General features: G+C 48.0%; 1 protein-coding gene across 1 annotated transcript in view; it reads left to right on the top strand.

Moving 5' to 3' along the window:
* Positions 1–7,730: 7,730 nt before the first annotated feature.
* The window catches only part of FNDC5 (fibronectin type III domain containing 5), a 38,669-nt gene continuing 19,231 nt past the window's right edge, over positions 7,731–27,168 (top strand). Inside the window, exon 1 of the mRNA XM_054999938.1 lies at positions 7,731–7,827. Coding sequence (XP_054855913.1) covers positions 7,731–7,827 — 97 coding nt within the window. The remainder of the gene's footprint in view (positions 7,828–27,168) is intronic.

Raw genomic sequence — 27,168 nt, 5'->3', positions numbered from 1 at the left:
CGCTTTCAGTCTGAATCTAGACTTCCCTCAAATGCAGGGGAAACGGGGCCAGCTCTTTCTTCTGGCGACCAGGAGACCCAATTTCAGAGTTGTCCTTTTCGTCAGGTGTGAAGCTGGGTTTCAAAACAGCTCCAGAACTCTAGTTTCTCAGTTCCTTCTTTGGGGGACACAAGCACGGTTCTGGAGTGGCCGGGGGCTGCTTGTGCAGTTTTCTGTATGATGGGGAATCGCTAACTGTCAGAGTCTCTATCTGCTGGCCTGGCCCAAGCAGCGCAAAATATGACCACTACGGCCGTTGTCACACGGGCATCTCTTCCCTTAAATTTACAGCATATAGCGCCGTACCTGTTATCGGCACAGTAACGTTTCTTTGGGTCACCTAACGGCTCTTTGCGCCACCAGCTGTCTACACTGAAGCACTCTGTTCTGTTCTCTCTAACCGCGCAGAAGCAGCTCCTCCCCCCCTTTTTTAATTATTCTGGCGTTTAATTCCACTATAACGGAATAACAGCATATAAACATTCCGTTAGAGCAAAACATGACGACCCTTTTGTCTTTCCAACTTTGAAATTATATAAATAGCCCTTTGCCCACAGAAAACTCCCTGTCTGGCGTGATCCCCATCGCTGAAGACTCTGCCATGGCGATTGAGTCATTTTTACTTCAGCAGAAAGTTTGCATTGTGTTATGTCGTTATGGCGTTATAAGGACATAATAAAATTTTAAAAAAGGGGAGTCGCAGGAAGAAGTGGATTCTGGGACTGAAGGGAGGGCATAGGACATAGTGAGGCGAAATACATCGATGTGAGGCATTCACACTGAGGCACAAAATAGCGCGACTACCAAGCACAAAGCAGAAGAGAGAAAATCACTACAGTGTTGGAATAAGGTGGGTGTGTGCCGGGAAATAGCACCATTTTAGCGCTAAATAAAAGCCCGTGTGACGACGGCCTAGGTTTCAGGACAGCTTGCTTCCCAGGAGCTCCAGCTTCTGTACCATTGAATCCTGAACATCCTTTCAAAGTAGTGCAAGCTATCCTTCTGCTCTTCTCTGAGAGGTAGCCAGGATCCCTTCCCAGTCCGGAGTATCTGCCAGGTCTTCGTGCCTGTTGCTACAGGGTTTCTTGCTTTCAGTCTCTAGGGTTTCCCCCTAGGGCATCCCCTAGTCCAAACATATTTCCCAACCCCACTCCCGAATATGGCTGGTTTCCCTTTGCTCCACTATGATGTCCTTCTTCTTTGGACTCAGGCCTGTCACAGCCTTGGGCCACCTCAGTTGTTCTGGATCATGCATGGAGCCCACGGAAAAAGGCTTCTTGCAGCGGAGACTCTGCCCTCTGCCCTTTTGCAATTGAATCACTGGATCTTTGTGAAACACTCATTTTATGGGAGTGCAGATGCTGTCTGCCTGATGGCCAAACCATGTGCTCAGCAGCTGTTACCTCTGGGTTTGTTTAAAAGGTCTTGCCACCCCACTGTTTAGGCCATTCCGGCAGCTGTGGAATATTGCAACTCATCCGCCCTAAGGTGGGGCTTCTATATGTACAGCTTCCTGGTTAGAACAAGCAAACAGGCTCCCTTGTTGTATTCAGGGATGTCAAGTGCAGGGGTGGTCTTATCCAATGGGCAAGAGGGGCAGTAGCCCTGGCCCCATGCTGTGGGGGCCCCCAACTGCCCACCCCACCCCCCCAATGGCAAGGGGGAAAAGAGGAGAAAGAGCAGGCTCCACTGCCACCACTTCCACCCATCCTATCTGGGGCTCAGGGATCACTTGCAGGGATAGCCACTTCTGCCCACCCTGTCTGGAACTCAGGCATCTGGCTCAGCAGTGCCCCCTTGTGCCACCTCCTCAGACATTTGAGCTGCCAGCTTCTGTCAATGGCTTTCCCATCTCAAAGGGGTCTAAGGCTGCCCCATGTGTGGCCCTGGAGGCGGGAGACGGGGGTGGGGAATCAATGAGAGTTCCCAATGGGGGTGGCAGTGATTATAGGCCCCCACCCTAGACTTATGCCCAGAGCCCAAGAATCACCAGTCTGGAGGCCAAGAGCTGCCCCCAGAAACACTCACTTTGGAATCGCCCAGCTCCAATCCAAATGCCATATGAAAACCAATCACACGAGATGCCAAGTTCTAGAGGCCCCCGATGACCAAGGTCTCTGGAACTCTTTGCCACTAGTCTGTTCTCATGAGCAGCCCACACCAGTGGGCCTTACCAAGAAGCAAAGAAGTCTGGCCCAACCACTAGATAAACCCAGGCGATTGCCTAAGACATCGGTTTGTGAGGGACGCCAAAATAGTGAGAGGAGCTTCCTCTGCTGGCTTGGCAATAATTGGCTTCTGGAATCTCTGGTCTTCTCTAGTTGCCCTGATGGAACATGGAGGGTTTTTGAAGAGCTCAACATTTTTTCTGGAGGAGTTAGCCGTGTTAGTCTGTAGTAGCAAAATCAAAAAGAGTCCAGTAGCACCTTTAAGACTAACCAATTTTATTGGAGCATAAGCTTTCGAGAATCACGTTCTCTTCGTCAGATGCATGGAGGGCAGAAGGAAACTGGCCAAATATAGAGGAGGAGAGGGGGGGGGGAAGGAGGGGAGGGGGGATGTAAACAACTCCTTTGATATGGAGATGCAGACAGCTCCTTCTGGTGTGGGGATCAGTTTGCTTGTGTAAAGATTCAAAGGAGTTTGCTGTGTTAGTCTGTAGTAGCAAAATCAAAAAGAGTTCAGCAGCACTGCAGCACAAGCCCTCGATAACCACAGTCTTCCCCGCCAGATGCATCTGACAAAGAGAACCGTGGTCCTCGAAAGCCCATGCCAGGTGCCACTGGACTCCCCCTGACCCCGCCTCTGTAAAGGAAATCAGTTACCTGTGATAATGAGATAACCATTCATTTGGCCAGTTTCCTTCTGCCCTCCATGCATCTGACGAAGAGAACGTGATTCTCGAAAGCTTATGCTACAATAAAATTGGTTAGTCTTAAAGGTGCTACTGAACATTTTTTCTTTTTACCTTGTTCCTTTTGATTGCCCCGTAAGTGAAATGTTCATTCTAGACTTCTCCCTTTTCTGTCTATTGAACTGGTGTGCGCGCGTCCGCTTGCGTGCCAAAGTCATAGTTCATCTAGGGTTTAAGACCCTTGGGCCAGCCCTGTGAGGCAAATCTGCCAGCAGTCGCAGTGGGACAAAGCATAATTTTCCCTAGAAGCTCCCTGCCAAGGTCTGTCCAGGAGTGAAAGCTTTCTGGGCCTCTTGAGATCCACAAGTTTCAAACAGCAAGATTAGAGTCCAGCAGCACCTTAAAGACCAACAAGATTTCCAGGGCAGACACTTTTGAGAATCAAAGGTCCTTTGTCAGAGTCTTGAAAACTTATATCCTAGAAATCTTGTTGGTCCTTAAAGGTGCTATTGGACTACGATCTTGCTTTTCTACTGCAGACCAACATGGTTATCCATTTGAAACTATCGACAAGTTTCACAGAAGCTTTAAGGTTCCAGCAGAGTCAGTGTTCCAGCCCAGTCCTGACCCCTTCCTGGATTGTTCTTTGTTTGCTTTCATTTAGGGCACGTAACTTGGCTTGCTTACTTGAGCAACCTGTCTGTTCTTTGTCTTGCTGGCTCGTGCTATACATGGCGCATGGTGTCAGCTCCGTCCCCTCTCTGCAGATGCTGAAGCCTTCTTTCTTTGCTGCTAGCAAAACACAAAAGTGCTAAAAATGTGATGTTGCTCAGCTTCCATACAAAAGCTTTGCCTGACAATCACTGAGACTCTAATGACGCATCTTGCAATTAATATTGGATTTATAATTCCTCAGGAATAAAAGTGGTGGGCAGGCCACAAGAGGATTCCCGTCAGAGGCCTTGACAATGTATCTCACTCAGCAGTCTAAATTGGCATGAAAGCTTAATTCTCAGCTCTATATGGGAGTGGGAGTGAAACTGTTTTTGGGTTCACTGGCATTCTGACCATTCTGATCTTAAAAAGGGGGGTCCTTCTCTTTACTTAAGACTGAAAGTTTGCATCAGTTTAACCAGTGAATTAACCAACCATGGCTTTAGTTGACTAACCTACCAGGCTAATTTGAATAAGTGAATGATATTTTTTTATTGGCAGATTTATGATTTAATGGGAAACTTATTGAGGGTTTTAAAAAGTCTTTTTTGTTATTGTTCCGCTGTGCCATAAGCATTGTGAAAGGCCCATGTTAATATTTTCTTTTCTCTAAAAATTATGGGTTGCTTTTGTTTATTTAATGGAAAACTCCCTCTTCTTTTAGCAGATCAGAATGCCACCTTCCTTGAGGATTGGTAATGTGCAAAATGTAATGAAGACAATTGATTAATAGTATCAAAGGCTAAGGATCAATCAATGGAACGTTCTTTATTTGGTTAACAGCTAGCTTTACTTTTGATACATATTTAAAGGTCATTTGGGGCTCTAATCTGTATTTCGGGTTTGTGAGTATGGAAGCAAAGGGAGATAATTACTGTATTCTGAACGTGGACTAGAGGGATAGGATTTTGTGTGGGGAGCGTTAGAGGAGTTAGCTTCATTACTATGAAGTCATAAGAATGAGAAACAGAGACTTCAGAGGTCATGAATCTTCAGAAAAGACATCTTAAGGTGCTTCCACATGGCAACAGTTCTCCCTGTGTCTCTATTTATTTATTTAATTAGATTTATACCCCGCTCTCCCCACAGATGGGCTCAGGGCGGCTAACAACATTAAAAATACATTGAAATCACAAAAACATAAAATCAATAATAATTTTTTAAAAATCATTAACATAGTCCAGGAGCTGGCTATTTAAACAAATATTGCGAGTCCATATACAGGCATAGCAAATGGCCGAGGGCAGCCCCAGAAGAAGTGGTGGTCTTAGACGGAAGAAGGAGGACAGCCACTGGCACTCAGCCAAAGGCCCAGTGGAACATCTCCATTTTACAGGTCCTGCGAAACTGTAACAGGTCCTGCAGGGCCCAGAAATCCAGAAATACAGGCAGTAATAAAATCAAAACAAAATCAACCCACCCACCCCCTACACACACACAAACACACGCACACACGTTTCTGCAAAATGCCTTTTAAAAAGCAAGGTTTTTACTTGGCACCTGAAGCTTGGCAAACTTGGTACCAAATGAATCATGGAGGCCAGGGAATTCTCCAATAGAAGAGACCCTGTCTCTGGTTGCCACCTACCTTTCCATGTAAAGCATGGCTGTTTTTGAAAGTCCTACATGACAGGCAGGTTCACGTGAGAGCAGGTCAAATATGCATGTCTGTGACTATTTACAACTTTAAAGTGCTTGGAAACAAATAGATCGCTATTTCAAAACAGGCCAGAGATATTCTGCATTACAGCTGACACCGGCCAGCGCTCTGAGAGCAGCATTTGGAACTGGCTGATGTTTCCAAAATGGTCTTCAGAGATCTTCAACCCTATGCATAACGTGGTGATCTGTTCTGAATGTGATCAAAGCATGGATGGCGTGGGCCGAATCCTGTCCCTCAAGAGAAGGCGATGGTTGACCCACCACCGGAAGTTAGCAAAAGATGCAACAGGCCACAGAGGAAATTTAAGTCTCCCTCTGGAGATACGCATTCAACAGCATCATAAGGCTGGAAGCCGCAGGCCCCCCCCCCCCCCGCTAAACAAACAGACTCCTCAGCTGCTAGTTGGCTGTGTTGTCAATCAAAAGCACCTCCGTCTTGCCTTGGATTGAACTCCATTTCATTGGGCCTCATCCCGCCTATTTTGGCATCTGTCCAGAGCTGCTCAGGAGAAAGGCGGGCATATAAATATTTTAAAAACGTGTTTAAAAATCCTTGTTCAAGACATTCCACCTGTCTCACCAGGCTTAGCCACAAAGGCCCCATCCAGCCACTCCCCCATGGCAATTTTGATACTAAATATTATGGGGGGGGGCAGTCCTTGCAGGACTGGATAGCAGAAATGCCAAGGAGTAATGTAGCTGGTTCCCAGCACAGGCTCCTGGCCTGTTAGGATGAGAGATGCTCATATACAGTGTCCCTGACACCCATCTCAGCCAGCTGAGAGCCAAGCTACAAGTGACGCCTGACACAGGTTGGACACTTGTCAGCTTCCCTCAAGTTTTGATGGGAAATGTAGGCATCCTGGTCTTGCAGCTGTAATGGAGAGCCAAGCTGTAAAACCAGGACGCCTACATTTCCCATCGAAACTTGAGGTAAGCTGACAAGTGTCCAACCTGTGTAAGGCGTCACTTGTAGCTTGGCTCTTAGAGGCCACAGCTGATCCTGGCAAGAGTGCCAGGTGAACTACCAGAGCTGCACTCCTCTGTCTCTCTCCCTCAGTGGAGGTCATCAGTCAGGACAACCAAGCCAGGCCTAAGACTGGGCCGGAAGCTGGATCGAAATTGGTCCCTCTCCCAAGAAAGTTTGAAGTTTCATGGCCACCCCCCTTCAGAGTGCTTTATTTGACCTCTCTTAATCTGTGCTCTTAGAGGTTGAGGGGAGGTATCTCTGAAGGGAGTCTTTCATCTCTCCTTCCTTTGTGGTTGGCTGGAGAGTGCAAAGGAAAGGGGGTTCCTTTGATTTTCTCTGCTGATTCTTTTGCACATTCCCAGTGGCTATTGTACCTCCTGTTTTTAAAAAGTAGGTCCAAGTTTGGAGAATCAAAGACAAGGGATGTCTAAGGACACCTCTTCTGGTCTGTGGCCCATTTTTTGCTTCCCTGTTGTTATGTAATGCAGATTCCCCTTGGGTCGGACTAAATCTCATAGCGACCACCCCTCCGCCCTGCATTGCCTCCCCTTTTGCTTCGTACGTTGTTCCCAAAGGGTGGCGGGTGACTTTCTTTCCATCGGGGAGGGGAAGGAGCTGGAGTTTCCGCCGCCCCCAGTCTGGAGTGCCTGCTGGCCTCCCTCTGCCTCTCCAGCCAATCAAGGCACAGACAGGGGAAGCGAGCATCTTCCCGGTAGGGAGGCTGAGCCGAACGATCGCTGTTGTGGTGTGTACGAAGGCGCCGGGAAACGCCGGATCGAACCTGAGCGATCCCGTTTCTTCCCCTTGAAAGAGCGTCGCTGCCCCGCTAAGGTTAAAGCCTGGGGGCAGGAGGAGGGTCTGAAGACCCCCCATCTGGGGTCTCGGAGCGCAAGGGAGGGCCGGGGATGTGGGCAGCAAAGCGAGCCTCGGCGGGCGGCTCTCCTTGAAGGGAGGGAGGGAGGGAGGAGGAGGAGGGGTTGGGGCTCCTCTCCCCCCTCCCCGGCCCCCTTCCGCGCTTTCTTTCCATGAATGGAGCCGCTCGCCTGATGCTGGGGACGGCCCGCGGGCGGCACGTTTGCATTTTGCAGAGCCCGAGCCGCTCCTCCAGCCGCCGCCGCCGCCAGCAGCTCTGCCTCGCTACGCCTTTGCCTCCCCGGAGCCCAGCTGCCTCCCGCTTCAGCCGCCGAGAAACTTTCTCCGGGCTCGGGGAGAGGGACCGAGCCGGCCTGCCGGTGCCTTCGGAGCCGCCGCAGGAGGCAGGAGCGGCGCCTCGTCCCCCCGCAGGAGAAGCCGTCGGCCGGGCGGCCGCGGCGACGGGGAGCTCTCCGTGGTGCTGAAATGCTCCCGCCGAGTCCAGCCCTGCGGGAAGGGGCGCCCGGCTCCTTCCCGGCCCTCTGATCGGTTGCGGCTGGGCAGAAGGCTCTCCTTCGCCTCTTGGACGCTGGATCGGGACCGTTGGAGCTGCAAGAGCCATTCCCATGTGGATGCAGTATGGACCACCGGTGGAGGATGGATCCGTTGCTTCTTTACATCAACGCAGCCCTCCTGGTTTATTTCAACTGTGCCAGCTTGAGTCTGGTGGATGCAGGTAAAGGGGAGAGAACCGTTCCTGGCGCGGGAGCAGGGGGGTCGTGGGAATGCGAGTGCTGACTCCTTGTGCCTGTCGGTGCTTCCAAGAATGGGAGTCATTAATTTCTTGATGAAGAAATTCCCCTGAACTTCCAGACCTGTTGTATTCTCTTGCAGCATTTGACACCCCCCACCCCCTCCAGTAAATAGCTTCCTCAGTGGCTCATGCCATATTCATGAGAGTTCAGAAAGAAAGCAGTGTGCGTTTAACCTATTGAACTCACTGTTTCGTGATTCTGAAAGGGGAAAATAGAACCACTGGAACTGGACAAATTTGTGCAGGATAGATTACTCAATTAATGACTGTAATCACTCGACTCTCCAAGATATAAAGACAGATGGACTCACATTCTAGCTGTATCTGAGGAAGTGAGCTGTGACTCACAGAAGCTCATACCCTACCACAAATTTTGTTAGTTTTACAGGTGCTACAGAACTCTTGCTCTTTTCTGCCACTACAGACAGATTAACCCATCTTGCTCTAGAAAGACTCTGCCTTGTTTTCCTTTTATTCAACCAAACTTAAGAATAGAAGTCAATAAACAGCCCACTGACTTTTCCTTCTGCCATTTAAGTGATTAGTTGATGTCATCTCATGCCAAAGAAAACATCTGGTTTGCTACTTGCAAATGGGAAGTGTTGAAGTAAAAGTGCTGTGGTCCTGAGCTGTGGTCTTAACCAGCAGAACTCTTCCTGTGAAGACACCCATTCTGTTTGGGGTTGTTGGCACTTGAAGGAGCCCTAAGAATTCCACGTGGTATCTGGTTCAATTCAAAATTGCTCTCCTGTAAAGTATTTTATATAGGTCAGTGTAGCTTGCTGGAGAGCGAAGCTTAGGGATGGCAACTGGAACCCCCAGTGTCCCCAAATATCTGCAGCTGTCTCTCTGGTTGTTGGTGCAGAGGAAAAGGAGGTTTATGGATAGACTGGCTGTGATGGTGAGAACAGGATTTGCTGGTGGGCAACAGTGGAGTAGTGGGCCCTGGCCCACCAACCTCCATCCCTTCCCCCAAATGATCTTCCCATAATGCTAACTGCTGTCCAGAATGAGAAGGAAACCATTAAACTAACACAATATGGCAAGTCTTAGGAAGACTTGGGATCTTTGGCATATCATTTCATGTCCACCGGACCTACGAGCCTTGGTGGATCTAGGAAATTCTGTTATGGGAACTTAGAAGGGCAAGATGGAGGTAGTTTCAGCAAGCAGATTCAAGTTAACAGATTCATAGCTTGAAAAACATTGATTGGAGGCAGGGAGAGGTTTTTGCTCTTCTGAATGAATTGGCGTGTTGGTGTATGTGACATTTGATAGCTGTTGACCATAAAGTCAAGCTCTGGTATTTCACAGGAAAAGCAAAAGCACATAAAATGTTCAAAGGTGAAGGTGTGATTTGCAGTACGCAACCTGTCACACTTCTTTTAAAATCCTGTTTCAAAGGATGTGCTAAGAGCACCTCCCAATTGGAAACTTAGCCCTTAGACACATTAGTGACTGAACCCTGGAGATGGGGAGTAATCATCAGATGATATGAAGGTATAAAAAAATTCTCAAGGATGATCAACTGGTAGCTATAAGCAATTTTATCTGGCCCTGGTTAAGCCATGGTAAAACTTTCCTCCAAGTTTCATTCATACAGAAATTGTGACAATTTAATGCACTCTCTCACTCTGTCTCCCCCTCACCCCTCTCTGATTTTTTATGTAATGCTGAACATCACAGGGAAGCCGTTTTGGCTATCAGGCATCGACTTTATTATGAAGCCAGACCAATTTGTGCAGCCAAATGCAACTCCAGAGCTTGGACTCTCATCGAAAGAATTCAGTGGGTTCTGCAGATCGAGAAGTTGGTATTACTTGCTGTTGCACATGGACTGTACAGCAGGGGGGTCTTAAAGAACTCAGTAGCAAACCCTTTCCCTCCCAAAATAAGGGTCCTTCTTTTATTACCTGCCTTAGTATTGCAAGAAAGGGATGCAGGCCACCCCATGACCTTTATGGCATTTTAATATCCTGATCTTTCCTGAGACCACCAAGATTCTGTGGAGCTTGGGACAGTTTTTGGTGGCTGTCCATCTTGTCAGTTTCAGAAGATCTGACTTGGGGGACTATGGTTATCTGGGGCTTTTTTGGGATTTGGTAAGGCATCTAATCAGGCTATAGATATATCCATGCCACAAACATAAAGAAGCTTCTGGCCTGCTTGTGACTTCAAATACAGAATGCCATATTTCTGTAAAGGATCTCTGCAAAAAGACCTCTCACCGTTCTCCTGGTTCTCTCCCCCCACCCTCCCGAAATCATATTAATTATGTCAGTTTCAAAACAGCTCAGATTTATTAGAACTGTTGTAAGTCAGATGTTGTAAGAAATCTAGACTCACACAAGTTTCGTTTCCTGAAAAATCTCAAGCATTCACCTTTGAAAATTTTTCTAGATGCCATGGCTACAATAGAAATAATCAGGATATGTTTGGCCAGGGGAGTATTTAACTTATGGGAAAAGTTCCAGGTGGGCCACTGGCAGAATAAGCAGAACTAAGCTGCAGGGACCTCTTGGCTTAGACTTGGCCAGTGGCGCCAATGCTGGCAGCAGTCCAAGAGAAGGTAATGGGTGAACTGGCACCCAGAGTTGGCACTGCTGGCCAGGTCTGAGCTGAGTTGCTGAGTTCTTGTAGCACCACAGGGACGACTCAGCCTGGTTTGTAGTGGGCAATTTTAACTTCCAAATCCTCCCTTGCATTTTGCACTAACAATGGCAAAGTAAATTCATATAATTTTGCAAGAATTAGCATGCAAATTAATCACACATTCAACACAGGTTTCTTTGAAGTGCAAGATTCAGGTTTCTTTGGCGCAGAGTTAGAAAGAGAGGGGTGTGGTTGTACTCTCCAGTGGATTACAGGGGTCTTTGATCTGCATTTCATTCCGGAGGCATATTGCAAAATTCAGAGTGCCTTTTTGCAGCTAGAATTGATTTCGTGCTGGATAACATGAGATGTAGCTTCCTTTCTGGAGTAGCTTTGTGTGTGTTGCATATGTCTCTTTCCATCCTATAGCGGGCATAATTTCCCCCTGTGTTGTGACCAGAATTTAATTCCTAAATGAGCCGATTCCAGGAATCTAGGCTGTATTCTGTTACAGATGCCCTTCCTTCTGATGCTGGAGAGATTGGGCTGTATCAAGGGAAGACACTCTGTACATACTCAGTGACACTTTGTTCTTTATTTCTGCTTGGCATGTTGCAGAGCCAAGGAAGTTCAGGAGCCAGCTTCTGTCTCAGATTTAAGCCCAGTTTCTGACACGTGCTGCCCAGTGACCTGCAGTTTCATTCAGATTGCAACCACTGGCTTTACCTACTCATGCAAAAGCATTTCTTTCTCTCTAACAGTGAAGAGTAGCTTTAAGACACTAGGCGAAGAGCTGGTTCAGACAGGCAAAGCAAAACAAGGCTGCTAGGATGCTGTGTGCTGCTGGACGCTGCCCTGGTTTAATGGGGAGGCATTGCTGTGGCTAGGCACAACACATTTTTTTCTGCTTAGGGTCCATCTGCTTCTTGCAGCATGGGCTGGGACAGATCTCTCTCTCTCACACACACACACACACACACGTTAAAGGTGCCTTTGGGTTTGACACGGCTGCCCTTGACTGATCTTGATGTGAAGGAATGTGGGACTCCGGAAGTGCTAATGTCTGGGAGACACCATTGAAGATTTATGAAAGTGTCCTTAAAAGGGGGAGGGAGGGAGTGTTACGTACACATCAAAAGCCTTTGCAATTCTGAGCACCGCCAGTTTCTCCTCTGCCCTCTCTCACTTTATCCTTAGCTCACCTCAGATCTGGCCGGCTGAAACTGATCAAGTGAACAGAACGGAAGACAGGATGATTTTAGCTGGGCCCCTTGCAGACGCAGACACACACATGCTCCTCAATTGCATATGTATTGTGAATTTGGATGTTGTCTGAGATAGGCCCAATACACTTTGGGATCTGAGGGGGAATTTTATATGGTAGCCCTAGACTCCCCCGCACACTCAAACTTTGGGCACAATTCCCAGGACGTTCTCTTTCTTGATAGCAGAGCCACCTCCCAGTGTTTAGACTGGGAGGGAGAGGAATATAGCTAGGGGGGTTCCAGTGATGATCTTGGGGCAGGGGAATTTCTTGTATGCCCGATTGGCCATAGATCTTGTAACTCCTCCCTTCCCTTAACACACCCCTGTTCCGGACCATACTCCTCCCTTTAAAAAACAAAGTGCTATCTCATAATAGATAGATATGTCTCTAAGCATGTACAGAGTGCTGCTTTCTCACTTGACACTTTCCTATTATGACATAAGGTGTAAAAGCAGCACAGAAATATAAAAACCAAAAGAATAAGAAAAATTAGAATGAAACAAATGAACAAGCAGCCACATCAGACATAATCATTCGAAGCAGCACCTAATTGAAAATTGAAGCAGCAGTAAAGAGGGGGGTGGGGGTATCAGTACTTTGTCAGCATCAGCCCAACCCAGGACAGATTAATTTGACACCAAAAAAGGTCAAACAATAAAACCATTGAACGTCCCTTGAACAGAAGAGTTAATTGACTTCTGGAAGGCTAAATATGACGGGAAGGAATTCCTTACTGGGGGAGAGGCACAGCTGAAATACTTCTGCTAAAAGTAGTTATTGTTACTTTACCTCTGAGCATGTTCAGAGTGTCTGGGATGAGAGACTCCATGAGCCATGCTGGGCCCCCAGACAAAGATGCCTTCTGCCCTTCCACATCTCTTACTCCCAGTCCAAAGATGGCTTGGCTTCACACTTGGGATTTGGTCTTCTTTATCTGTCCCTCTTGGCAGGCCTGCCTGGGAGAAAAGGCCAGGCTCACAGGTCAGCAGAGAATGTGGCTTTCAGACTGGCTTCTTTTCTGTTTTGATGGACCACCATTTCTGATGATAATGTTGCATTTTTGCAATGATACTTTTGCAGCCATCCCTTAGTAACAAAGGCATGTGTACTCAAAAGCAAGTCCCACTGAGTCCAGTGGGGAATTATTCCCAAGTAATGGGGCACCAGATTGCTGCTTTACTGACTCTCATGAGCGGTTATCCCATCATAATCAATTGGGACTGATAGTTGCCTCTTATCAATCACTAGGAGCCAAGAGGGCTAACCCACTCTGACCCTTTAAACTAAGAGATTCAGGACAGACAAAAGGAAGTGCTTCTTCACATAGCACATACTTAATTTGTGGAGCTCATTGCCACAGGATGTGGCCACACTTGGAAGGCTTTAAAAGGGGAGTGGAAAAATTCATGGGGCCATGGAGGATTGGGCTATGAATGGCCATGGAAGATGGGGCTATGAATGGCCATGGAGGAATGGGCTATGAACGGCCATGGAAGATGGGGCTATGAATGGCCATGGAAGATAGGGCTATGAATGGCCATGGAGGAATGGGCTATGAACGGCCATGGAGGATGGGGCTATGAATAGCTATTAGTGGTGATGGCGGCTAGTCATGATGGATATCTACTCTCCCCTGTACCAGAGGCAGTATGCCTCTTTATACCAGTTGCTGTGGAGCATGGGCAGAAGGGTGCTGTTGCAGTCTCCTTCCTGGGGGCTTCTTGGGGGCAGCATGTCAGTTACAGCATGAACAGACTGCTGGACTGAGTAGCCCTTTAGCCTGATCCGGCATGGCTCCTCTTATGTTCTTCACAAAACCATGGAACAAGCTTTACCTGGAAAGGTAGGGGAGGAGCTTCTTACAGAAACTCTCGTTCTTGCGGATTTCCAGCTGAGAACCAGGGCCACAGCCCACATTTTGAACCAAAGACGCCACATTCTTCTTAGTCAAGTTGCTGGGGGTCCAGCCATGATGGGATCATTAGAGAAACTTGGCTGGGGAGCATCTGCCCTCCCCTGAGCTCAAAAATAAAGCCAGTGGAGGGGTATCTGGAAGGTAAGAAGCACTGCTGCACTTCAACAGTTTGTTTCCGGTTTTCCTTCGTTACATTACTCACTGGCCCAAGGTTTCCCAGTGCGTTTCATGGCAATTGACACCTGGGTCTCCAAGGTCCAGCACTGCAAACACTACACTTCACTAGGGAAGTGGGGGCCTGGTGTGCCCCCCAACTCAACATGTGGCTGGCCCCAGGGCTTTTTTTCTGGGAAAAGAGGTGGTGGAACTCAGTGGGTTACCAGCACAGGGGGCAACTCTTGGTGGGAGGGTAGTGCCCCTGGTACCACATGCGCATACGCAAAGTGTGCACACGCTCTCAGGATCACACAATGATGTCACTTTGGGTCAGCTGGAACAAGGGGGGAGTTTTTAAAAGTTTAAATCGCCCTCAGCAAAAATGGTCACATGGCTGATTGCCCTGCCCCCTGATCTCCAGACAGAAGGGAATTTAGATTGCCCTTGGGCAATCTAAACTCCCTTCTGCTTGGAGATCAGGGGGCAGGGCCACCAGCCATGTGACCATTTTCAAGAGGTGCCGGAACTCCGTTCCACCGCATTCCAGCTGAAAAAAAGCCCTGGCTGGCCCTACAGTAAGGGAAATGCTTGTACAGATGACGGCTAGGTCTATCTCATGTGTGTTTGATTCCTTCTAAGGTGCTGTCATCCAGTATTTTGAGAGTCCCCGCTTTCATGTTTAAAGCCAAGCTTCTAGTCTTTGTGCCTGCAGACAAAAGGCTTTAGTGAAATGTTGGTGAAAGGGGGAGGCTGATTTTTGGGAATTGTGGAGGGGGCATGGCTTTGTCCTTTACCAATAGCCACTGTCACCTGCAATCTCCACCCTTCCCCATTCTGTCCCTTCAAAATCCTGGTTGCAAGCTTATCAGATTCTTTGAAGCCTGCCTCCTAGCAACAAAGTAGGTTCTTCAAAAGAGGCAAATGTGTATTTTATGTCCATCTCAGAATCTGGGCTTTCTCAGATTACTGGGGGAGGGGGGAGGACTTGCACTTATTCTATGACGTGTCTGCATGACGTGTGACTCCCCAGTACAACTCATCAACCGCCATCTCTTTGTGGTTAGTCCCCTGCTTGCAAACACAAACAGAACATTAAATCAATGTGCATATCAGCCCCCTCTGTAATGGGCCAACACATGTGGCTAGTGGGCTGGATTCGGGGTGGTGTCTCACAAGTTTTGCTGTGTGTACAGAAAAATGGTGCTAAATGTGGAGTTGTGTACAAAAAACAACCCATAAAGAATGTCTGCAAATCTTTACGGTTGCAAAGATTGGCCTAAAATGGTGCCAGCAACATCGGCTGGAAATCTAGAAGCCAGAAAAGGGCTCCTGGGATTCTCATGCATCAGGGAAAGAGCTTAATCACTTTGCATCACGGTCTCTGTCCATGACTAGTGGGTGTAGTATACATTATGCAAAAAAACCCACCCCTATGCAAGAAAATGGTGGTTGTAGCAATTGCCGTCAAGTTATAGCCGACTTACGGCAACCTCTTCTGGGGGGTTTCCAAGGCAAGAGATGAACAGAGGTGGTTTGCCATTGCCTGCCTCTGCACAGTGACCCTGGTCTTCTTTAGGGCCAAATCTGCTTAGCTTCCAAGAGCAGATGAGATCAGGCTAGTCTGGGCCAAGAGCATACAGCTATAGAATCCCACTTTTCTGTACACTGGGGAAAAATTTCCTCTCCTTTTGTTTGGACATCTCTGCCCAGTGACTAATCAAGTGTCGGTTGCTGATGGCAGATGTGACCCACACAGAACATCTTCTGGCACATTCTCACTATCTGCGTGGACTCTATGAAACCAAACAGACTATGAGATGCAATTCCCAAATGCTACAGAATGCCCTTCCTGGCAGAGACCCCCCACACACATACAGACACCCTGTGGTTGCAGCAATTCAGGAGTGACACACAGCGGCCTTAAGTGCGAACCCTCCCTGCAACATGCACATACTGTGACACTTGTGTGCACATCTTTTGGCAAATGTCACAAAGTCAATTAGGGACATTTTGTTGGTCTCGTCTGTGAACAAAAGCCAAAGAAAAATCAGGAATTATTGGGAAGGGAAGTAAGCAAAGGGGAGTGAGAAAGTGCATCTGGCAGTCTGTGGGAATTGCATTAGCAATGCTTTCTCCCCCCGCCCCGCCCCCCCGACGTTTGCCACTAATTTCTATTGCTGTCTGCCGAATAGCAATTGCCAAGGTAATATTGAAGTCATTTTTAAAGCTTGTGAATATGATTTAGCTCTGTAATAACACCAGGCCTCAGGGCCGTGTGGCCGTTTCTGGCCCAGCTCCTTTGCTGCTGCAGAACGGCTGCCTGTTATTCAGAGGTTAATGGAAGAGTGAAGTGAACTGTGCAATTTTTTCTTAATGGAGTCAAAAGGCTGCGCAGTTCTGGAGCAGTCAGTGGGACCTTGGGGCAGATAAAGAAGGAACCAGGAGATCCACTTAGGCTGATGTATCTTTGCAGCACAGGATTGGTGCTTTTGCTCAAAGGGCAATCTACCAGGTTTAAAGACTGTGTTATCTTCACATGCTCTGCCAGAATTGTTACAGTGTTTGCATTTTGCAGAGAGGCAAATCCGGTCTTTAGCATTAGACTGTCAATTCCGTATCAAAACCCCCAGGGCTTTGGGTTCTAATTGATTGTCGCAGCTGAGATTGGGAAGAAAGCGCCCCCGTGGTCCAGAAAACTAGAGAGCCTGGACGTGGCAGTTTCCCCCTACAAGTCTACTTCAGACAGCTGGTGCAGAGGGGCTGCCTCCTCCCATGCCATCCTGCCTGCTAATAAAGATCTGCCTCACAAACCCTGTTTTCTGTGCCCCCTCCTTCAGAACTGAAGCGGGTGGCAACCAGAGACAGGACTTTTTCAGTAGCGGCACCTTGCTTGCGGAATGCCCTTTCCCTTGACACTCACCTGGCATCTACATTGCTTTCTTTTAGGTGCTAGGCCAAAACACTTTTATTCCTTCAGGCCTTTAATGAAGAAGTTAATCCGTTACCTCCGTTTGTATACAGAGGCTGTTTCCGCACACCCTTATAGGGATGGCTGGCTCACAGAACGCTGGCAACGTCTCTGTTTGCGAAATGGTTGCAGGCTGTTTGGCGTCTGTTCTTTCGGTGCCTTTTCTGGGACTGTGGAAACAGAAGCCAAACTGTTTTGCAAATGGAGATGTCTGGATTCCTGGGGGAAAGCCACCAGCGTTCCATGAGTGGGCTGTCCCTATAAGGGCATGTGGAAATGGCCTGAGTTTTAATCTGGAAACTGGTCATTTTAAGTTGCTTAATTATCTGTGTTTTTATGCTCTATTTGGCTGTTATATTCTGGGTTTTAAAGAATGTTTAGTTTTGTATGTATTGTCGAAGGCTTTCACGGCCGGAGAACGATGGTTGTTGTGGGTTTTCCAGGCTGTATTGCTGTGGTCTTGGCATTGTAGTTCCTGACGTTTCACCAGCAGCTGTGGCTGGCATCTTCAGAGGTGTAGCACCAAAAGACAGAGATCTCTCAGTGTCAGTTTAGTTACAAAACTTTAGTTTTGTATGTTGCCTCAGGCAGGTTCCCTGAAGAGGTGACATTAAAATGCTCAAAATAAAAAAATAAATAAATAGTGGCTGAGTGTGTGAGCCAGGAGCCCCCCAGTTCGAATCTTTCCACAACCAAGAACTAAGCACCCGTCATAAGACGGCCATTGTTTGCTATCTTTCCAATAATTTCCTCTCACTTGCTGCCAAGGAAGTGTCTAGTCCTTGAAAGATATTTAATTGATGACTGAGGAGAAATCCGTGCTGTCCTAAGCAGGGTCAGACCCTTCTAAGTACTTTGAAATCAATGGATTAATTAGTAGAGGCTTCTTTGGGCAAGGAATATAGAAGATTTAAAAGAAAAACTATATTTTATGTACAAGAAGGAAAGATGGGGTGGTGTCCCAACAGCTGTGCAGCTGACCTTCTCTCATCCTTTCCCCCTATGAGCTGTATTTTCCTCTATTAATTCCTTCACCAGCGAGCAGTCTAGTCACATAACCCATTTTCTAAGCACAATTAACTGCTGTTGCCAAATACTTTGTTAGAATCTGCTTTTCCGAGGAACGGATGGGTGAAGTCCCTTAAATGGAACAAAGCAGGCAATCTGATGCAGAGTTAGTTAATAGGGTTAGAACAGCATCCCCATTAAAAGGAAGGCCATCAAAAGGGAGCTGTGTGTGCAGAATCCAAGATTTCATCCTGCTGGGAAAATATGTAGGGAGACATGCTCTGTGAGAGGTTCATTCCCAAAGTGAGTTAAGGAAGATAATCAAGTCGTTTTTGCTCGTTGTCAGCTCTCTGAAACAAGGAAGTCCATGACCAGTCTTGTACAACAGGGTCTCTTTCCTGCTCTCCAATAATGTGCTGCTATAGCCTGCACTTCTGGCTGTGCATCTTCTGCCACGCATCTGCTATTGCCTGCACTTCTGGCTGCGCTTCTGCCATGCATCTGACGTAGAGAACTGTGGCTCTCGAAAGCTTATGCTACAATAAAGTTGGTTAGTCTTAAAGGTGCTACTGGACTCTTTTCTATTTTGCTACTACAGACTAACATGGCTAACTCCTCTGGACTTCTGGCTGTGTGTCACTGAATACCCCTTCCCCTGTTTTTTAACTGCACAAGGTCTATGTTACCTCTGTGCAGGGCCTGCCCGCCCATTGAGGCCGGTGAGGCTGCCATCTCAGGGCGCTAAGGCACCAGAGGGGCGCTGGCCCGGGGGCAGGTGTGCGTGCCACAGAGCTGCCACCACTGACGATGACCAGGAGCATGCGCTGGTGGCGGCAGTGTGGGGCAGCTGAGCGGGCAGCCTCCTGTTCAGTTGCTCTGCAGGCCAGGTGCAGCCAGGTGCAGCCAGCTGTGTGCGCGCCAGGCCCTGTGTGATGACGGCACATGCAGTGATGTCATCACGCTGTCCGGTGTGTGCGTGCGCATGCACAGAGGCCGCATTAAGCTGCCTCAGGTGCCGGCAACGCTGGAGCCGGCCCTGCCTCCGTGGCCCACAGCACACACACCATGTCACCCAGGACATTTCCCCAAGAGGCACTTGGGAGATATTTCTGAGGAAAACGTTTTTGAGATTTCCTTCAGGGGATAAACTTGGAACAGAGACATCTTGTTTTTCAGATCTCTTTTCTGGTGCCTCACAGAGTAACGTAAGCAAACAAGATAAGCCCACCTCACCCACCCCCAATTCTGAGGAATTTACCATCTGAAGTTTTTACAGCGGAAGAGACAACAGAAGGAGGGGAGGCAGAAATGGGAGAGGCCAAGATGAATGGGAGTGAATGAGGTTGCAGTGGCTTAGTTTTGCAAGGATAGGAGCAGATGGGGGTGATTGTTCTATTTGCACCATTCTTCTGTGATCCAGAGGAGTTAGCCATGTTAGTCTGTAGTAACAGAATAGTAAAGAGTCCAGTAGCACCTTTAAGACTAACTAACTTTATTGTAGCATAAGCTTTCGACAACCACAGCTCTCTTTGTCAGATGCGTCTACTGGACTCTTTACTGTTCTGCTGTGAGTCTCTCTACACCAGACATCTTACACGATGTGAAAGATCTGACACTTGTTCTCCGACTGTGGATACACATGCGCCGCTAGGAAGACAGAATACACTTGAATATAAGACCACACAGAAAGTAAGTCACTTGAGCATCCCCGTGAAAGATGTCTTGTCTAGACAGACTCTAAGTAGGTAATGGTGCCCTAGGTGCTTTTCGGGAGTGTAGTGAGAGGAAGACCAGTCAGGTACACAAGAGGTTAGATGTACGAACCAAAGAGCTTTATAAAACTCAGGAACACCCTATTCTAGCAAAGGCAAGAAGGCAGACGACCAGCATGCAAAACATGTTGTCTTAGGAGTGAAGAGTACCAGCTGAATGCTAGAGGGTGACCAGCCATTCTCTCCAGAGGTTGAGAGCAGCTGCGGCAAGAAAGAGGCCAGCCCATGGTGGTCAAGCCCAGCTTTGCTCCTGCAGCATTCGGGATGGAGAACGCAGAAACAAACTTGTTTTCTTGGTTTCATGCTCTCTAGAGTGCTCTGAGCTCCTCTTAGCCAGATGGTCTGTATATAAACAGAAATGAGCCATATGAACATATGAAGCTACCCTGTACTGAGATCGGGCCCTTGGTCCGTCAAGGGCAGTCTTGTCTACTCAGACTAGCAGTGGCTTCCCAGAGGCTTTTCTCATCACCTGCTGCCTGGTCTTTTTAAATGGAGATGCTGGGGATTGAACCTGGGACCTTCTGCATGCCAAGCAGATGCTGTGCTTCTGAGCCAGAAATGTCTCCATTGCTTTCATTGAGCAGGTTAATAAGTCATTTTTACACCCTCTCCTTGCAGCTGTCTTTCTCCCTGCATGTTCAGACCACATCTTGTCCAAGACAAACTTACTTTCACACGTCGATGGAAAGAAAAGCAAGGCTGAATGCTTCCTAACCCCTCCTGCTCTGCTCCTTTCCATGCTCCTTCAAGCCAAAGTTTCTACTTTGGTTACTGCTTTGTGCAATCTCTTCCCCCATTTTCCAGACATTAATGGGCAAGGAACTATCATGGACCCTTGACTAGTTTGATCACAAATGCCCTGACCTTCTTTGCCAGTTTGGTGTAGTGGTTAAGAGCACGGGACTCTAATCTGGAGAGCCGGGTTTGATTCCCCACTCCTCCACAAAGCCAGCTGGGTGACCTTGGGCGAGTCACAGTTCTCTTGAGCTCTCTTAGCCCCACCCACCTCACAGGGTGATTGTTGTGGGGTAATAATAGTAACACTTTGTAAACCGCTCTGAGTGGGCATTAAGTTGTCCTGAAGGGCGGTATATAAATCGAATGTTATTATTATTATTATTATTATTATTACTTCTGGTCTTCCGAGTGTCTCCTAGTAACTGGCACTGTCCAGTTTAACCACAACTTAGCCAATCACTTCCTCTTTTTTACAGCTAGAAAACTTCCTCCCCTCAGCTGTAGCCTCTGAGTTTTTGAAGGCCTTAGTCAAGTTCTAACTTACTTCTGGGGCTCTTGAACTCGGGGATAGCTGGGCCCCTTGTTGCACATTTTTGAAAATCCCTCGAGCAACCTGAGTCCAATGCCCCTGTGGATGTACTCAGCTTAGCATGAGGCTGTGGCAATAATGGCATGGAGGTAGGCTTGCCTGGTTATTTTTCACGGTCTCTGAAGACCAGGTGGGAGCTGAGCGGATCCTGAGACTCGGGCCAGCCTAACCTCTAGGCAAACCTAGGTGATGGTCTAGGGTGCTAGATTTTCAGGGGTCCCTAAAAGGCAAGAGGAGCTTCCTCTACAGGCTTGGAGAGAAGCTTGGCATTAACTGGCATCTGGAATCTCCACATCTGTGGACTCTGGTCTTCTACAGCTGCCATGATGGACCATGGAGGGCTTTGGAAGAGCTAATCTATTTTTTTTCCTTGTTCATTTTGAATGCCCCAGTAACTACAACATTCATTCTAGACTTCTCATTTTTCTCCCTATTGAATGTGATTGCCAAAGCCATTGTTTGCCTAGGGCACCCTTGCCTGGGGCACTGCCAACGGAAGAGGAGCCACTTGGGAGAATGGGTAGAACAGAACAAGACACAGCATAGAGTTGGGGGAAGCAAAGGCCATCGATGGGGCAACCTCAAGAGGCGAGGGCAGAAAGTGAGGACAGGCCAAAGCTTGTGGGAAGCTTTTTGTCAGAACTCAGTGTTTGTCACAAAGGGCAAGAAGGTCTGGAGTGGTGTGGTACTCTCAATATGCCTCCAAACCAAGCAGCCAGGAAAACTTGCCCTTGGTCTGAGTGCCTGCCTCCTCCTCCTCCTGGCTGGAATTGTATCTTTGCCAGCAAACTCAAAGACTGCCAGTTTCCCATGTCATCTCCTCACCAGGCCATTTGATCCTGTAAAGGCAGCCCTGGTTCTCGAAAGCTTATACTACAATAAAGTTAGTGAGTCTCAGGGCTTTTTTTCAGTAGGAACGTGGTGGAACGGAGTTCTGGAACCTCTTGAAAATGGTCACATGGCTGGTGGCCCCGCCCCCTGATCTCCAGATAGAGGGGAGTTTAGATTGCCCTCCGCGCTGCTCAGCGGGCGCGGAGGGCAATCTCAACTCCCCTCTGTCTGGAGATCAGGGGGCGGGGCCACCAGCCATGTGACCATTTTCTCTGAGGGCAACCCACTGAGTTCCACCACCTCTTTTCCCAGAAAAAAAGCCCTGGTGAGTCTTAAAGGTGCTACTGGACTCTTTACTATTTTGCAGCTACAGATTAACATGGCTAAGTTCTCGGGAAATCCTGACACCCAGGATGTGTTCCACCTTGCACCAGCCTTTCTTAGGAACTATCTCCTTTGCAGAACAGGGAGATGCATACTCAGTCCCTTTGCTGAGCTTTTTGGTCTTCTGTTCCTGCTACACCCACCCAACATCTTATGGAAGGTTCAAGTTCTCTGGTCTCATTAACTGCTCAGTTTCTTTCAGAGCAATTTCCTGCGTCCTTTCAAGAGCTAAAAGCTGACCCGTTGGGAGGGCTTTGTTTTCTGAAAAGGCAGAAGGACAGAGGGGAGAGGGAAGGGCTGGGCAAACAGCCTTATATAGGATCCCGCCCCTCCCTGCATGACTCAAGCCCTGATAACAGAGGAGGGTCCAAAATGCCTCCCACATGCTCCTTTGTGCCTTTGTTGCTGGAGCACTTTGGGAAGCATTTCAGCCTCGCGAAAGACTCCATAAAGTTGGTAAGCAATTATGCGCAGTGGGGAGAGCCCTGCTGCACAGGAGCAAAGAAAGGTCTCTGAGTAGCAGCAGAGAGTGTGTGAAATCTTTTCATATCCACACCTCCGCTTCAGAGCCAGAAAAAAGGACCCCACGGTCCCAGAAAAGGGGGAAAGAATAAAAGGGAGGGGAGGGGGCCATGGGGTTGAGTTCCAGCTTTTAAGAGGAGAATTTTCTGAAGAGTTAGTGAGGGGAGTGCAGGTCATGTGCACTCCTGCCTCTCCACTTGGCAGGAAAGGTCAAGGCGCAGGGAGGAGCAAGCTGCCTGGATGGCATCTTGACATTTCAGTGCTTCTTGAGAGTGACAGGTCTTGTTCCTGGCAGCACTGGAGTGGCCTTTCCCCCTCCCGATGGTGAGCTGGTGACCAGTTTCTTGAATAGCTCTGGAATAAGGAGGCTTTTCCACACCAGTGAAACATCTCCGACCAGGCACATGGTTTAGATAGGGAAGGATCTGTGGCAAACCTCAGCAGGCCCTGATGTGGACTAGAGGGTACGACAATGAGATGGGGAAGGCACAAATTCCAATCCCATTTCAGCCATGAAATTCACCTTGTTCTCTCTCAGCCTGACTTACCTCACAGGGTCATAGAATCACAGAGTTGGAAGGGACCTCTAGGGTCATCTAGTCCAACCCCTGCACAATGCACAAAATTCATAACTATCTTCTCCCCGTACTCCCAGCGGCCTCCTGCTCCACACCCAGAATGTGGCAAAAAACCTCCAGGATCCCTGGCCAAACTGGCCTGGAGACAATTGCTTCCTGACTTCAAAGTGGCAATTGACATTACCCTGGGTGTGAAAGAAAGAGCCACGAGAACTAAGCACTGATGTGACCCTTCCTGCCCTCCCTCTCATGATCTGCCTAAGTTCTCAGAATCAGCATTGCTGTCAGATGGCCATCTAGCCTCTGCTTAAAAACCTCCAAAAAAGGAGAGCCCACCACCTCCCATGGAAGCCTGTCCCACTGAGGGACTGCTCTAACAGTCAGGAAGTTCTTCCTAATGTTTAGATGAAAACTCTTTTAATTTCAACCTGTTGGTTCTAATCTGAAATGGAAATGGAAAACAACTCCGCATCATCCTCTATACGACAGCCCTTCAAGTACTTGGTTATCATATCACCTCTCAGTCATCTCCTCTCCAGGCTAAACATACCAAAGCTCCTTCAATCTTTCCTCATAGGACTTGGCCTCCAGACCCCTCACCATCTTCGTTGCCCTCCTCTGGACACACTCCAACTTCTCTATATCCCTCTTAAAATTGTGGTGCCCAAAACTGAACACAATACTTTAGCTGAGGTCTAACCAGAGCAGAGTAAAGTGATACCATCACTTTGCAAGATCTGGACACTATGCTTCTGTTGATACAGCCCAAAATCGCATCTGCCTTTTTAGCTACCACATCACACTGCTGACTCATGTTCAGCGTATGATCTACTAAGACCCCTAGATCCTTTTTGCACATACTACTGCCAAGACAAGTCTCCCCCATCCTATAATTATGCCTTTGATTTTTTGCTAATTGGGGAGGGTCAGCTTCTAACAGGGCCCCCCAGGCAGACTCACAGGCTAAGAGCCACAGGGCAAGAGCCCTAATTGAATTCAAGGCTCACCCAGCAGAGGGCAGGGCCAGCAGTCAGCCCCAGGCAAAACAGACCCTCTCCAATTGGCAAAAATCAAAGACATTGTGAACAGGAATGGAATGCAAGGAAAAACTGCCCTACTAAAAGGCCCCACACCTCTCCATGCTTTGAGCCTGCTCGCCTCTCCAGCTAGGCCCACGCCCCCAGGACTCAGCCAGGCTGGGTGCTGCTGTACCCGTGTGACTCAGCTTGGCTGGGCCAGGTGCCGCCTTTCTTGTCACTGGGCTGGCCAAGCCCAAGTGGGGGCAGGCCGTCAGCCCACTGGGAAAAGTCCCGGTAGCCATAAATGCCAATCCTCCGCTGGTTATAAGTATAAAATTAGATGTGGTGAAGCATGACTGGATGAGTAACGATTATTATTGCTATCATTTCGATGCAAATCTAATTTCTAAGTCATAATAACTCATCAGCCTTGGTCCATGGTTTGCCACCAGTAGCTAAGAGCGAGAAAATCCTTAACTCAAGTCTGACTTGCCTCGGGAACGTGCTAAATGACCTTAGGCAAGGGGCTGTTTTATACAATACTCCTTGGCTGGTTTCCCCCCCCCCAGGCTTTAACAATGGGAATTGCTAGATCAATATAGCAGTATAACATTATAACGATCTGTCACCATGATCTACTAATTCCCAGCTTTCATTTTTTTAAAAAGCAAGTCTCTAGTTCTTTTTGTTACAGAGTTATAAGGAGAAAAGTACAGGTATGTGCAGGAAAATAATAGCTGTGGGGGCCAGCAGGGGAAACCGCTGTGTGGATGCTCCACTGCCACTTTGAATGGCTCTGCATTCACAACAGCAATGAGGGCTACAAGGAGAATCATCTCCATGGGGAAACCGAGCCAGTATCTGCACTCAGGGGGTGATAATGCTGTCCTGCCTTGTATGTGCCTTGCAAGAATTCATGAAATGAGAATGAGAAGAATTTTGCTAAGTATTATCTAAATATTGACCTACAAAATTAAAGGCAGCTTTGGAGAATCTGTTAGGGAATGTCCTACATGGCTCGGCAGACAAATCACAGCAATTCAACTCAACGGGGGAAAAACACAGAAAATCTTGGCTACAGATTCAGAAAGCTCCATGGCTACTTGCTATAAGGCCTCTGGCTTCAGTACTGAACTCTTGGTGTGTGCATAAAAGTTGCGTATGAATAGTTTTTAAGGTTGCAATCTCCAGAGTAAGCTGCAGTGAATAAAATGGTAGTTCCATCCAAGTAGGCCTGCTTAAGGCTGCTTTCGTAGTGTGTGGGTGTGTTAGAGAAAGAGAGTGTGAGGGGAGATTAGCCAGATTCATGGAGGATAAGCCTATCAGTGGCTGGCTAAAGAGAGCCTCCACATTCAGAGGCAGTATACCTCTGAATAGCAGTGCCAGGGAGCAACCTCAGGGGCTTTGGCCTTTATACCCTGTTGTTGTTCCTCCATAGCATTGCCACTGTGTGAGTCAGGAATGATGCCGGACTAGATGGACCACTGGTCTGAGCCAGGGGGTCTCTCCTTATGTTCTTATGAGAGTAGGCTTGACAGCCTCCAGACGGAGGCTGGAGATCTCCCAGAATTACAACTAATCGTCAGGCCATAGACCTCAGTTCACCTGGAGAAAATGGCTGCTTTAGACAGTGGAGTCTAGGACATTGTACCCTGCTGAGATCTGTCCCCTCCCCAAACCCAGCCTTCTCCAGGCTCCACCCCCCCCCCAAATCTCCAGGAATTTCCCAACCTGGAGCTGGCAACCCTAGGAGAGTGAATAGTGGCGTATATACAGGGAATGGGCAGGCACGTTTGTATACATCAGCCACAGCACTGAAATTTTAAAATGTCTCTGCTTAGGAAGAAACCATTGGCTCTGTTTGCAAAAGGCATGGCAGTCTCTTGAAGCTACTTGGTGCAACCTGCAGAACAGGGAACATTGTGACCTACAAAATCCTGTCTTCAGTACAAACTGCACAGGTCTCCATGCAGTTTCCAAGTGCTGCTTATGGAGCCTTGGAACATCTACGCTCCCACTTTCCAGGGAGGTTTTCTGCTCTTTTCACCCTTTGGCCATGCTAGCTGTGATGGGAAGCTCTCTCCAGAGCTGGGCTGCTATTCGTGCACTGACGGCTGACTTCTAATGGCAGGATCCAGCCACAGATCCTCCTCTTGTGTCGCACTTAATTGCCTTCCTCTGCAACTTGCGTGGCAAAGGTGCAGCTGCCGAACCAGCATGCCGTGCCTTGCTGGATATTCTGAGAAGGCTTTAGACGCCTAATTGGTGGGGCTTCCCTTTTCAAAAAGAGATTGTCCTGGCATCGCAGAGGCAAATGCTGTGAAAATGGACTTCTGCTCCCTCTAGAGAAGATGTTCAGAAACCGAAGCTTGCATCCCAACGGGTCGCTATGGATTTAAGCAGTCCTGCCACATCCTGCCTATATCGATGTTTTGTGGCCGATACCAAGCTGCACAGACAGCTCTGCTGATGAACAGTGCATAACGGTGATGGGAATTCAGGGATTTCCTCTTTCCCCTCTGTAGGATCAGTGGGAAATGTATACCCTCTCAAGTTTTTACAGTCCCCTTAATGCAGATGGTAAATTAGTTGGAGCCAGGAAGAGTGCCAAGTTGGGCTGTGAGCAAATCTGTTTTTTAATTGGACCTTGAATGCTGTAGGGGTGGAAGCACAAAGGAGGCCATTGGCTAACAGTAAATGGGGTTCATCTTATGAACAATCTCCAGTGAATAGGAATACCAGTAGTTCCAAGGGGAGCATCCAGCGGGGTAACCAGATTGGTCTGCTGTAGCAAAACAGTTTTAAAAACTAGCAGATTTACTGAAGTGGAGACCTTTGCGGGCTGCAGCCCACTTCCTGGAGTGCAACCAAGAATAATCGTCACTGAATACTTTTCTTAGGGCTGACTGCAAATTCACAAA

The sequence above is a fragment of the Eublepharis macularius genome, chromosome 15, assembly GCF_028583425.1.
Source record: "Eublepharis macularius isolate TG4126 chromosome 15, MPM_Emac_v1.0, whole genome shotgun sequence".
NCBI classification, from domain to species: domain Eukaryota; kingdom Metazoa; phylum Chordata; class Lepidosauria; order Squamata; family Eublepharidae; genus Eublepharis; species Eublepharis macularius.
This window is presented reverse-complemented; position numbering and strand designations above follow the sequence as displayed.